Here is a 14,943-nt window from a genome sequence, read left to right on the forward strand (position 1 = left end):
AAAATGGAGGACAGGGTCAAGGGTCATTAGCTTAGCATGCGATCAGCCTATTGGTCGCTTTTTTTTCGGGCTTTGCGGGGGGGCTATTAGAATAGGTTTGCTTTGTCGATTGGGCGGTTCTTTTGATGGACATTTTCTCTTAAATATGTTACCACCTCTGGTCAAATCTACTCCTTTTGGATTAATGTGCGTTTGCGCAATAGTTTTCTTTATAAAACTTTAAATTAACTCTTAAACATGGATGTTAATAAAATTAATATAATCTCTTGGAATCTGAACGGTGTGAATCATCCTATTAAGTGTAAAAAGATTTTTAAGAAATTAAATACACTTAATGCAGATATTATTTTTGCGCAAGAAACTCATGAACGGATACAGGATGAAGATCGCATTTTCAAATTCTGGAAAGGACCTTTATATCGTTCTTTATCGACTATTAAAGTTAGAGGCCTATCTATTTTTGTTAACTCTAAAATCCCTTTTGTACATTTTAATACTATTACTGATTCGATTGGAAGATATTTAATTGTTACTGGTTTATTATGCGGTCAAAAGGTAGCTTTGGTGTGTGTATACGCACCTAATTTAGACAGTCCTGAATTTTTTAAGAAGCTTTTTTCTGAGCTACCGAATCTGAATGAGTATAAGTTGATCATGGGCGGTGACTTTAATTGCTGTCTAAATCCGGCGATTGACAGGTCATCAGCCAATCTGTCGCCTCCTAATAAAGCGGCAGCCTGTATTAACTCTTTTTTATTAGAATATGGCCTGGTCAATATCTGGAGACATAAACACCCTAATGACAAAGGTTTTTCTTTTTTTTCACACGTTCATCATAAATACTCAACAATTGATTACTTTGTTCTAGATACACGTTTGCTACACTCCGTTGTTGAGTGTGTGTATGACATCATTGCGTTGTTGGATCACGCACCTCTGAAATTAACTCTGACGCTCTCTGATAGTTTTTTGAAAATGTCACAGTGGAGATTGAATCCCGTATTGTTACAGGATCCAGCTTTTGTTAGTTTTATTAAGGAGCAAATTTCTACAAACGTTTGTATATTTTTTGAACTTAATACAACTGAAGGAATGTCAAACTTGGTTATATGGGATACGATGAAATCCTTTCTTAGGGGACAGATAATTTCATATTCAGTAGCTTTAAGAAAGAAAACCAAAGTGGAACTGTTAGTGCTTACTAATAAAATTAGAGAGATAGATAAAGCGTATTCAGTAAAACCTACTGAAGATCTATATAAGGAAAGGGTTGAACTTCAAGCACAATATGATTTGCTTCTGACCTTTCCAATCAAACAGCAAATTTTAAAATCTAAAAGTTTATTTTTATAGTTGGAGATAAGTCAGGAAAAACTTTTGGCTAGTCAGTTAAAGGCAGGCATGGTCAGAAGACAGATTTTGAAAATATGTAGACCAGATAGAACTGAAACGTTAGATCCTTATGAAATTAATAAGATATTTATGGATTTCTATTCTAATCTTTTTAAATCTGAATTCCCTGATAATACAATTATTATGAACAGATCTTTGCAAAAATTAAATATACCTAAAATTTTGACTCAAGATATCAATGTACTAGATGCACCTATTAAACAAGAGGAAATAGCTAAGGCTATATCCTCTACGCAATTAGAGAAAGCTCCGGGACCAGATGAATATACGGTGGAATTTTATAAGAGTTTTAATGAAATGCTTATACCACATCTTTGTCAAACTTTCACTGATTCTATATCCTCTGGGAATCTTCGGAAAACTTTTTATGAGGCATTAATTTCATTGATTCCTAAAAAAGGAAAAGATTTATCGGAATGTGCATCCTATAGACCTATCTCCTTACTGAATGTGGATTTTAAAATTCTCTCTAAGATTTTAGCCAATAGATTTGAGAATATTTTGCCTACTATTATCTCAAATGATCGAACTGGATTTATTAAAAATAGGTACTCACATTTTAATATTTGAAGATTGTTAATTATCATTTATTCCCCCTCAGTTAAAGAATTTGAATGTATTGTGTCTCTGGATACAGAGAAAGCTTTTGACAGGGTGGAATGGCCTTATTTGTTTCAGGTTTTGAAGAGGTTTAATTTCAGTCCGGGATTTATTTCCCGGATCAAATTGATTTATCAAGCCCCGGGGGCTGCGGTTATAACTAATAATCAAAAGTCTCCTTATTTTAGATTATATAGAGGAACTCGTCAGGGTTGTCCTCTCAGTCCTTTATTAATTAATTTGGTTTTAGAACCACTTGCTATTGCTCTTAGGAATTCTAATTCTGTGCAGGGTATTAAGAGAGGGGATAAATTACATAAGGTTTTGTTATATGCAGATGATTTATTAGTTTACATTTCAGACGCTTGGAAATCTATTCCCTTTATGTTATTTATATTTACTGAATTTAGTATTTTCTCTGGATATAAACTAAACTTACATAAAAGTGAATTATTTCATATTAATAATTACTCTGATTATTATGATCAAATACCTTTTAATATTGCTAAAAACTATTTTATTTACCTTGGTATTAAAATCACTAAAAATTTTAAAGACTTATATAAGTATAATTGCTTTCCTCTAATTGAATATACACAACAAACATTCTCTAAATGGTCGCCTATGTCGATGTCATTAATTGGTCGAATAAATGCTATAAAAATGGTTATTTTACTGAAATTTTATATACATTTCAAGCGGTTCCATCTTTTGTTCCGAAAATGTTTTTGATAGAATAGATTCCATGATCCTGTCATACATTTGGAATAATAAAAGCTCCAGAGTGAATAAATCTTTAATGCAAAAATCAAAAAAAGATGGAGGGCTGGTGTTACCAAACTTTAGATTTTATTGTTGTGCAATTAATATTCGTTATATCACCTTTTGGATTCACGGTATAGATAACCAGGACTGTCCTTCATGGTTACATTTGGAGGAGAATTCGGTAAGGGGGTTCTCTTTGGCTTCTTTACTGGGAGCTCCTGTTCCTTTTTCATTCTCCAGGATAGGTAGACAAGATTTTAGTCCTATTGTTAAACGTACTTTAAAAATTTGGTTTCAGTTTCGCAGATTTTTTGATTTAAATAACTTTGTACTCTCTAGTAATATCCATTTTAACTTTTTCTTTAAATCATCAACTCTGGATAAGGCTTTTTTAATATGGAAAACTAAGGAAATAAAAACTTTTTTAGATTTGTTTTTAGAGGACTGTTTAATGTCTCTTTCACAGCTAGTGGATAAATATATATCTAATGCACATTTTTTTAGATACTTACAAGTTAGGAATTTTTTACGTGATTTTTTTACCGAATTATCCATTTGTTCATTTACTAAATATGATACATGCTATTTTTCAGCTTAAACCATCTCAAAAATGATTGATAGCCATTATATATAAACAGTGAATTAATGCACGTATGATGCTTAATGATAAGGTTAAACGTGCTTGGGAAATGGAACTTCAGCATTCACTTTCAGATGATCAACGGAATAAAATTAATTATTTAGTTAATAATTCATCTTTCTGCGCACGTCACTCCCTAATTCAGTTTAAGATAGTCGATGGTGTGAGCCCAATATGGACTCCATTGCTTCTCTCTGATTGAGATGTCGATGGTGTGAGCCCAATATGGACTCCATTGCTTCTCTCTGATTGAGATGTGGATGGTGCGACCCCAATATGGACTCCATTGCTTCTCTCTGATTGAGATGTCGATGGTGCGACCCCAATATGGACTCCATTGCTTCTCTCTGATTGAGATGTCGATGGTGTGAGCCCAATATGGACTCCATTGCTTCTCTCTGATTGAGATGTGGATGGTGTGAGCCCAATATGGACTCCATTGCTTCTCTCTGATTGAGATGTGGATGGTGCGACCCCAATATGGACTCCATTGCTTCTCTCTGATTGAGATGTCGATGGTGTGAGCCCAATATGGACTCCATTGCTTCTCTCTGATTGAGATGTCGATGGTGCGACCCCAATATGGACTCCATTGCTTCTCTCTGATTGAGATGTCGATGGTGTGAGCCCAATATGGACTCCATTGCTTCTCTCTGATTGAGATGTCGATGGTGTGAGCCCAATATGGACTCCATTGCTTCTCTCTGATTGAGATGTTGATGGTGCGACCCCAATATGGACTCCATTGCTTCTCTCTGATTGAGATGTCGATGGTGCGACCCCAATATGGACTCCATTGCTTCTCTCTGATTGAGATGTGGATGGTGCGACCCCAATATGGACTCCATTGCTTCTCTCTGATTGAGATGTCGATGGTGTGAGCCCAATATGGACTCCATTGCTTCTCTCTGATTGAGATGTCGATGGTGCGACCCCAATATGGACTCCATTGCTTCTCTCTGATTGAGATGTCGATGGTGTGAGCCCAATATGGACTCCATTGCTTCTCTCTGATTGAGATGTCGATGGTGCGACCCCAATATGGACTCCATTGCTTCTCTCTGATTGAGATGTCGATGGTGTGAGCCCAATATGGACTCCATTGCTTCTCTCTGATTGAGATGTCGATGGTGTGAGCCCAATATGGACTCCATTGCTTCTCTCTGATTGAGATGTCGATGGTGTGAGCCCAATATGGACTCCATTGCTTCTCTCTGATTGAGATGTCGATGGTGTGAGCCCAATATGGACTCCATTGCTTCTCTCTGATTGAGATGTTGATGGTGCGACCCCAATATGGACTCCATTGCTTCTCTCTGATTGAGATGTGGATGGTGCGACCCCAATATGGACTCCATTGCTTCCCGCCGATCGAGATGTTGAACATGCAACCTCATGATCGACTATTGCTTCTCTCTGATTGAGATGTTGAGGGTGTGACCCCAATATGGACTCCATTGCTTCTCTCTGATTGAGATGTTGATGGTGCGACCCCAATATGGACTCCATTGCTTCTCTCTGATTGAGATGTCGATGGTGTGAGCCCATGATCAACTCTATTGCTTCTTTCTGATCGATTTGTCAATGGTGCAACCCCATGATTGACTGTATTGCTTCTGTCTGAATGATATGTCGATGATGAGAGACCAGATCAATTCCAATGCTTCTCTCTGACTGAGTTGACAAACATGTGAGCCCATGATCGATGATCTTGCTTCTCTCTGATTGAGACGTTGAGCAAAGTGCGAGCACATTATCGACTCTATTGCTTCTCTCTGACTGAGTTGTCGAACGTGCAAGCCCATGATTGATGATCTTGCTTCTCTCTGATTGAGACGTCGAGCAAGTTGCGAGCCCATGATCAACTCCATTGCTTCTCTCTGATTGAGACGTCGAGCAAGTTGCGAGCCCATGATCAACTCCATTGCTTCTCTCTGATTGAGATGTCGATGGTGCGACCCCAATATGGACTCCATTGCTTCTCTCTGATTGAGATGTGGATGGTGCGACCCCAATATGGACTCCATTGCTTCTCTCTGATTGAGATGTGGATGGTGCGACCCCAATATGGACTCCATTGCTTCTCTCTGATTGAGATGTGGATGGTGTGAGCCCAATATGGACTCCATTGCTTCTCTCTGATTGAGATGTTGATGGTGTGAGCCCAATATGGACTCCATTGCTTCTCTCTGATTGAGATGTCGATGGTGCGACCCCAATACGGACTCCATTGCTTCTCTCTGATTGAGATGTGGATGGTGTGAGCCCAATATGGACTCCATTGCTTCTCTCTGATTGAGATGTGGATGGTGTGAGCCCAATATGGACTCCATTGCTTCTCTCTGATTGAGATGTGGATGGTGCGACCCCAATATGGACTCCATTGCTTCTCTCTGATTGAGATGTCGATGGTGCGACCCCAATATGGACTCCATTGCTTCTCTCTGATTGAGATGTTGATGGTGCGACCCCAATATGGACTCCATTGCTTCTCTCTGATTGAGATGTGGATGGTGCGACCCCAATATGGACTCCATTGCTTCTCTCTGATTGAGATGTGGATGGTGCGACCCCAATATGGACTCCATTGCTTCTCTCTGATTGAGATGTGGATGGTGCGACCCCAATATGGACTCCATTGCTTCTCTCTGATTGAGATGTTGATGGTGCGACCCCAATATGGACTCCATTGCTTCTCTCTGATTGAGATGTCGATGGTGCGACCCCAATATGGACTCCATTGCTTCTCTCTGATTGAGATGTCGATGGTGCGACCCCAATATGGACTCCATTGCTTCTCTCTGATTGAGATGTCGATGGTGTGACCCCAATATGGACTCCATTGCTTCTCTCTGATTGAGATGTGGATGGTGCGACCCCAATATGGACTCCATTGCTTCTCTCTGATTGAGATGTGGATGGTGCGACCCCAATATGGACTCCATTGCTTCTCTCTGATTGAGATGTCGATGGTGTGAGCCCAATATGGACTCCATTGCTTCTCTCTGATTGAGATGTCGATGGTGCGACCCCAATATGGACTCCATTGCTTCTCTCTGATTGAGATGTGGATGGTGCGACCCCAATATGGACTCCATTGCTTCTCTCTGATTGAGATGTGGATGGTGCGACCCCAATATGGACTCCATTGCTTCTCTCTGATTGAGATGTGGATGGTGCGACCCCAATATGGACTCCATTGCTTCTCTCTGATTGAGATGTGGATGGTGCGACCCCAATATGGACTCCATTGCTTCTCTCTGATTGAGATGTGGATGGTGCGACCCCAATATGGACTCCATTGCTTCTCTCTGATTGAGATGTCGATGGTGTGAGCCCAATATGGACTCCATTGCTTCTCTCTGATTGAGATGTCGATGGTGTGACCCCAATATGGACTCCATTGCTTCTCTCTGATTGAGATGTGGATGGTGTGAGCCCAATATGGACTCCATTGCTTCTCTCTGATTGAGATGTGGATGGTGTGAGCCCAATATGGACTCCATTGCTTCTCTCTGATTGAGATGTCGATGGTGTGAGCCCAATACGGACTCCATTGCTTCTCTCTGATTGAGATGTCGATGGTGTGACCCCAATATGGACTCCATTGCTTCTCTCTGATTGAGATGTCGATGGTGTGAGCCCAATACGGACTCCATTGCTTCTCTCTGATTGAGATGTCGATGGTGTGAGCCCAATATGGACTCCATTGCTTCTCTCTGATTGAGATGTGGATGGTGAGAGCCCAATATGGACTCCATTGCTTCTCTCTGATTGAGATGTGGATGGTGCGACCCCAATACGGACTCCATTGCTTCTCTCTGATTGAGATGTCGATGGTGTGAGCCCAATATGGACTCCATTGCTTCTCTCTGATTGAGATGTCGATGGTGCGACCCCAATACGGACTCCATTGCTTCTCTCTGATTGAGATGTGGATGGTGCGACCCCAATATGGACTCCATTGCTTCTCTCTGATTGAGATGTCGATGGTGTGAGCCCAATATGGACTCCATTGCTTCTCTCTGATTGAGATGTCGATGGTGCGACCCCAATACGGACTCCATTGCTTCTCTCTGATTGAGATGTCGATGGTGTGAGCCCAATACGGACTCCATTGCTTCTCTCTGATTGAGATGTCGATGGTGTGAGCCCAATATGGACTCCATTGCTTCTCTCTGATTGAGATGTCGATGGTGCGACCCCAATATGGACTCCATTGCTTCTCTCTGATTGAGATGTGGATGGTGCGAGCCCAATATGGACTCCATTGCTTCTCTCTGATTGAGATGTTGAGGGTGTGAGCCCAATATGGACTCCATTGCTTCTCTCTGATTGAGATGTGGATGGTGCGACCCCAATATGGACTCCATTGCTTCTCTCTGATTGAGATGTTGATGGTGCGACCCCAATATGGACTCCATTGCTTCTCTCTGATTGAGATGTCGATGGTGCGACCCCAATATGGACTCCATTGCTTCTCTCTGATTGAGATGTGGATGGTGTGAGCCCAATATGGACTCCATTGCTTCTCTCTGATTGAGATGTCGATGGTGTGACCCCAATATGGACTCCATTGCTTCTCTCTGATTGAGATGTCGATGGTGTGAGCCCAATATGGACTCCATTGCTTCTCTCTGATTGAGATGTCGATGGTGCGACCCCAATATGGACTCCATTGCTTCTCTCTGATTGAGATGTCGATGGTGTGAGCCCAATATGGACTCCATTGCTTCTCTCTGATTGAGATGTTGAGGGTGTGAGCCCAATATGGACTCCATTGCTTCTCTCTGATTGAGATGTTGATGGTGCGACCCCAATATGGACTCCATTGCTTCTCTCTGATTGAGATGTCGATGGTGTGAGCCCAATATGGACTCCATTGCTTCTCTCTGATTGAGATGTTGATGGTGCGACCCCAATATGGACTCCATTGCTTCTCTCTGATTGAGATGTCGATGGTGCGACCCCAATATGGACTCCATTGCTTCTCTCTGATTGAGATGTCGATGGTGTGAGCCCATGATCAACTCCATTGCTTCTCTCTGATTGAGATGTGGATGGTGCGACCCCAATATGGACTCCATTGCTTCTCTCTGATTGAGATGTGGATGGTGTGAGCCCAATATGGACTCCATTGCTTCTCTCTGATTGAGATGTCGATGGTGTGAGCCCAATATGGACTCCATTGCTTCTCTCTGATTGAGATGTGGATGGTGCGACCCCAATATGGACTCCATTGCTTCTCTCTGATTGAGATGTCGATGGTGTGACCCCAATATGGACTCCATTGCTTCTCTCTGATTGAGATGTGGATGGTGCGACCCCAATATGGACTCCATTGCTTCTCTCTGATTGAGATGTCGATGGTGTGAGCCCAATATGGACTCCATTGCTTCTCTCTGATTGAGATGTTGAGGGTGTGAGCCCAATATGGACTCCATTGCTTCTCTCTGATTGAGATGTTGAGGGTGTGAGCCCAATATGGACTCCATTGCTTCTCTCTGATTGAGATGTCGATGGTGTGAGCCCAATATGGACTCCATTGCTTCTCTCTGATTGAGATGTCGATGGTGCGACCCCAATATGGACTCCATTGCTTCTCTCTGATTGAGATGTTGAACATGTGAGCACATAATCGTCTCCATTGCTTCCCGCCGATTGAGATGTTGAGCATGCAACCTCATGATCGACTATTGCTCCTCTCTGATTGAGATGTTGAGCAAGGTTGAAATCGACAAGGACAGGCACGTGTTTCCTGCCATCTGCCCGTTATGACCAGTCTTCGTCTTCCTCGCACTAGCTGCTGTCGGAGGAAAGCGCTGGATTCTTGGAGTCTACATTACAATGAGGTTGTGCTCTTTGAGGTTGATGTTGCACGTGCTTCTGGATTGTGATTCCCCTTTTTTCTGTTTTTGAGTGGTTTAACCAGGTCAGTCGATGTGTACTGGGGCACAGAATGGTTCTGCAGCCTCTGGGCTCCAGGTTTCATGTCCGAGGTTCTATCTGCTATGTGCTTGCTTATTGCCATTTGCACAATTGTTCTTTTTTCTCACTTGATGTTTTCGTGAGGGGGTTCCACGGTGTTTCTTTGTTTCATGTTTGCCTGCGGGATAACAGATCTCAGTTGTACGCTGTAGACGTACTTCGATAATCAGTGTACTTTGAATCTTTTATGCCTCTCCTCCAGCATTGTGCCTTAGGCCATGTGTTTTGTCCTGTCCAACTCAGACTGGTTCAAACCATTCTAACCAGTCAGCCAGGCATTGGGACCAGGCAACCAGAGAACAGGCATCTTACATAATAAAGAGCAGAAAACTCATTGTGTCCATGTTCAGTTTCTCTGATTAAGTTGTCCTGGAGCAAGAATCCATTCAAATGGTTCACAAAATGGCTGCCTCCATTCCTGCAACCTCAAGACAGGAACAAAGACTTTTGCTTTGTCTGTTTCCACCATTCCTGTTCACTGGTTTGCAGATTTTAGTTCTTTCTGGCCATCAAAGCTAAAATAAATAGGTGGAGTTCTAGATAGAATGGAACATTATGAAAAATTAAAGGGAGATTTTGATCAGCTGCCTATGTGGGCTGTTGATTGGCAAATGGCTTTCAATCTAGATAAATGATACGTTTTGAGAGATCAAACCAGGGTAGGATGTGTGGTGAATGATCGGGTCCTTGGGAGTATTGTGAAACCCAGGATTGCAAGTGCATAGCTGGCAGAAAATGGTGGCAGCAGAAGGCAGGTACGGTGCTGAAGGAGGGAATTGGCATGCTGGCCTCCATCGAATATAGAAGCTGGGGAGTTATGATGCACCTTTTTAATGTGTTGGGGGAACCACACTTGGAATATTTTATATAGTTTTGGTCATCATAGGTAAGATGTTATTAGACATATAAGAGTCCAGAAAATATTCACCAGGATGTTGCCTGGACTCGAGGGCCTGAGTTACTAGGACAGGTTCTGTAGACTAGGACTGTATTCCCTGGAATGTGGAGATTGAAGGGTGACCTGATAGAGGAGTATAAGATCATGAGGGCCCTGGACTGGGTGAAAGCACAGTCATTTTGTCCCCAGGAAGAAGATGATAAAATTAGGAAGGCATATAGTTAAGATCAGAGGCAAGAGGTTTAACAGGAACATTGAGGACAGCTTCTTCAAGCAAAGGATAGTGCATAGTTGGAATGAGCTGCTGAATTAGTGTTTGATGTAGGCTTGTTAGCAACAGTTAAAAGTCATCTAATTGCGTATAGAGGACCATGGATCAAATGTAGACAAATGGGACTAACTTGCTGGGCAACAGTTGGCATGGAGGAGTTGGGCTGAAGACTTGTATAACTCTGACTCTATAACGGTTCCTGAATGTAAAGGTTCTGCTTTATCTGAGTGGTTTCATTCTCCTTGCCCGGATGATCCTTATGATACAGTACATCCTAATGCTTCCAGCTCCGTTTCCGCATTTAATAAACACTTCATTTTTGAAACCTGCTGTTCATTTTACAGCTAATTCAACCAGTCCAGCGACATTTAATCGTACATGGCTATTTTAGATAGTCGTTGAGCCTACCAGGGGATCAGTTGTACTGGACTGGGCATTCAGTAAGAAACCAGAGGTGATTAGGGAGCTTAAGATAAAGGGAGACAGTAATCACAATATGATTGAGTTCTGCTTGAAATTTGATAGGGGGAAAGTAAAATCTGATGAAGCAGTATTTCAGTGGAGTAAAGGAAATTACAGTGATATGAGAGAGGAGTTGGCCAAAGTAAATTGGAAGGAGATGCTGACAGGGATGACAGCAGAGCAGCAATGGTGTGAGTTTCTAGGGAAAATGAGGCAGGTGCAGAAAAGATGTATTCCAAAAAAAGAAATACTCAAATGGCAAAATAGTACAACCATGGGTGACAAGGGAAGTCAAAGCTAATGTAAAAGCAAAAGCGAGGGCATACAATGCGGCAAAAAAGTGGGAAGATAGAGGATTAGGAAGCTTTTACAAACCGACAGAAAGCAACTAAAAAAATCATTAGGAGGGAGAAGATGAAATATGAAGCAAGCTGGCAAACAGTATTAAGGTCAATAGAAAAAGCTTTTTCAAGTATATAAAGTGAGTATTTTGCATCAGTTGTCACTGTGGAAGACACGAGCAGTGTGCCTAATGGTGAAGGGAGTGAGGGAAGAGAAGTGAGTGAAGTTACCATTATAAGAGAGAAGGTGCTCAAAAAGCTGAAAGACCTAAAGGTACAGAAGTCACCCGGACCAGAAGAACTACCCCCTGGGGTTCTGAATGAGGTAGTGGTAGAGATTGTGGAGGCAATAGGAATGATCTTTCAAGAATCATTGGACTCTGGAATGGTTGTACTGGAACTGGGAAATTGCAAACGTCACTTCACTCTTTAAGAAAGGAGGAAGGCAGCGAAAGGAAATTATAGACCAGTTAGCCTGACCTCAGTGGCTGGGAAGATGTTGGAGTCGATTGTTATGGATGAGGTGATGGAGTACTTGGTGACACAGGACAAGATAGTACAAAGTCAACATGGTTTCCTTCAGGGAAAATCCTGCCTGACGAACCTGTGGGAATTCTTTGAGGAGATTACAAGTAGGATAGATAAAGGGGATGTAGTGGATGTTGTATATTTGGATTTTCAGAATGCCTTTGACAAGGTGCCACACATGAGGTTGCTTACCAAGTTAGCCCTTGGCATTACAGGAGAGTTACTAGCATGGTTAGAGCATTGACTGTTTGGTAGGAGGCAGTGAGTGGGAATAAAAGGATCCTTTTCTGGTTGGCTGCCAGTGACTCGTGGTGTTCTTCAGGGGTCAGTGTTGGGACCACTTCTTTTTATGTTGAACACCAATGATTTAGATGATGGAATAGATGGCTTTGTTGCCAAGTTTGCAGATGATACAAAGTCTGATTGGGGGGGCAGATAGAGTTGTGGAAACAGGAAGGTTTCAGAAGGACTTGGACAGATTAGGAGAACGGGCAAGAAAGTGGCAAATGAAATACAATGTTGGAAAATACATGGTCATGCACTTTGGTAGTAGAAATAAATGTGTGGACTATTTTCTAAATGGGGAGAAAATCCAGAAATCTGAGATGCAAAAGGACTTGGGAGTCCCTGTGCAGAACATCCTGAAGGTTAATTTGCAGGTTGAGTCAGTGGTGAGGAAGGCAAATGCCATGTTAGCATTAATTTCAAGAGATCTAGAAAACTCTTCTGTATTCATTTCAAGGATGTGATGCTGAGGCTTTATAAGACACTGGTGAGGCATCACCTTGAGTATTGGGAACAGTTTTGGGCTCCTCATCTTAGAAAAGATGTGCTGGCATTGGAGAGGGTTCAGAGGAAATTCACAAGGATGATTTTGGGAATTAAAAGGTTATCATATGAAAAATGTTTAACAGCTCTGGGTCTGTACTCACTGGAATTCAGAAGGATGAGGCTGGATCTCATTGAAACTTTTCAGATGTTGAAAGGCTTAGACAGAGTAGATGTGGAAAGGATGTTTCCCATGGTGGGGTGTCTAGGACAAAATGGCACATCCTCAGGATAGGGGGGCATCCATTTAAAACAGAGATGCAGAGAAATTTCAGTGGTGAATTTGTGGAATTGAGTAGCAAGGGGTTGTTGGGTGTTTTTAAGGTGGAGATTGATAGGTTCTCGATTGGCCATAACATCAAATGTTACAGGGAGAAGCCTGGGAGTGGGGCTGAGGAGAGATCATCCATGATTGAATGGCAGAGCAGACTCGATGGGCCAAATGGCCTATTTCTGCTGCTATGTCTTACGGTCTTATAGATAAATGTGTTGGGAAAATGGCATTTATCAAATTGTTACTCTGTGCTTCAGGTTTATTGTGATAACTGTTCTAGGTTCTAACTTCACAATGTGTACTACGAAATTCTCTCATTTTCTCTTCTGCTGGTGATTTAGGAAGCCCGGATCTGTGTGCCAGTCCCCCTCTGTCACGTCTTTGGGAGTGTGGGAGCCTCTCTGATGATGGCCATTTATGGATGTCATCTCTGTTTTCCCTCTCCAAGTTTTGAGCCCCAAGCAGCCCTTGAGGCAGTTCCTAGTGAAAGGTAAGTGATTATACAGCAGTGGAGTTGTAGACGGAAGTACACAGGGGCCTGTGGTAATGCAGTATTGGCTGTTTCGGGTTGCCATCGGTGGGTCTTGTAGAGGTGCCACCATTGTAATGATCGCACGCAGACTCAATGTACGGCCAATGTGTGATCACCTACGGTCTCGATTTGTGTGTTCAGTGAAATAAAGCCCAAACCCCAAGTAAGGTCACCCCGCAATAGAGAACAGATTGACAAACGGTTCAGCAAGAATGGTAACAGTGAGAGTGTTTGAGCCACTTGGTGTGACAGCAAACCTGAACAAGTGGTTTCACTACATAACCATGTCACTCAGCCAAATGAAAACACTTATGAAATCTTGTTCACATCCAGTCACAAATGACAGTGAACTATTAAACTGGAGGAGGTGGCTCCACATATATCCCATTCTCTGCACATCAGTGCAGAAGGGAGAGCTGAAGTATTTGGAAGGATCTTCAGACTGGATAATCCATCTCCAGCATGATGGGCTGATGGGAATGTTTGCACCTACTTCCCTTCAACCATTCAATTCTTGAACCAACCAGCAAAACCACAGTCACTACACTTTGGCAACATAATGACTACTTTGCTGTAAAATGGACTTATTTTTCTTCTGATTGTGCTTTCTTGCAAAAATTGTGTGGAAGTTGTGAAATTTATATTTCTCTTGTGAATGCTGCTCATCTTTTGCCCTTGACACTGCTGCAAGTAAGTTTTTCATTGCACATGCATGCATGTACTTGTGAATAAGACAATAACCGTGACTTTGATCTGCTCCAATTTTCCCTAATAGAAAAGATTCAATGACCCTACACTCTCATCCAGACCCCATATTCTTTGACCTTCCCTGAGATGTGCTGGTCGTAGCCCTGAACATGCCCGGCGGTGGAACATTAACTCTCTGTGGTGGGGAATGGAGGAGTAGATAGTGTCAGTAAGGAAATGGAAGGGAGAGTCATGCAGGTCCATATTTCTGTGGTAGATGGTAATGGAATCATCTGTCACACTGGGGCCACTGAAGGCGGACCCAAAAGCAAGACACAGACGCTGAACTGGACTGGACTAGAGTTAGGAACGGGACAGGAACACAGACTTGGGCTGGGACTTTGGCTAGGAAAGTGGGACCAGGACAAGGAACTGTGAACTAGGAGCCTGGGCTTGGACTCCAAGCCAGAGACTGGACAAGGACCCAGAACCTGGGTCTTGACTCGGGCTCAGACCCCGGAACTAGGCAAGAACATGACATGGCTACAGGACTAGACATGGCTTGGGTTCTTCAAGGCCTGGCTGCAGGACTAGGTGGGGCTTGGGTTCTTCGAGGCCTGTCTGCAGGACTAGGCGAGGTTTGGGTTCTTCAAGGCCTGGCTGCAGGACTAGGCGAGGCCTGGGTTCTTCGAGACCTGGCTGCAGGACTAGGCGAG

At 42.6% G+C, this 14,943-nt stretch overlaps 1 protein-coding gene across 1 annotated transcript in view; it reads left to right on the plus strand.

Annotated features, from left to right (window-relative positions):
* The window catches only part of acsf2 (acyl-CoA synthetase family member 2), a 527,858-nt gene that overhangs the window by 156,685 nt on the left and 356,230 nt on the right, over positions 1-14,943 (plus strand). Inside the window, 1 exon segment of the mRNA XM_073026612.1 lies at positions 13,350-13,498. Coding sequence (XP_072882713.1) covers positions 13,350-13,498 — 149 coding nt within the window.

This window comes from Hemitrygon akajei, chromosome 22, assembly GCF_048418815.1.
Source record: "Hemitrygon akajei chromosome 22, sHemAka1.3, whole genome shotgun sequence".
Classification (NCBI taxonomy): Eukaryota; Metazoa; Chordata; class Chondrichthyes; order Myliobatiformes; family Dasyatidae; genus Hemitrygon; species Hemitrygon akajei.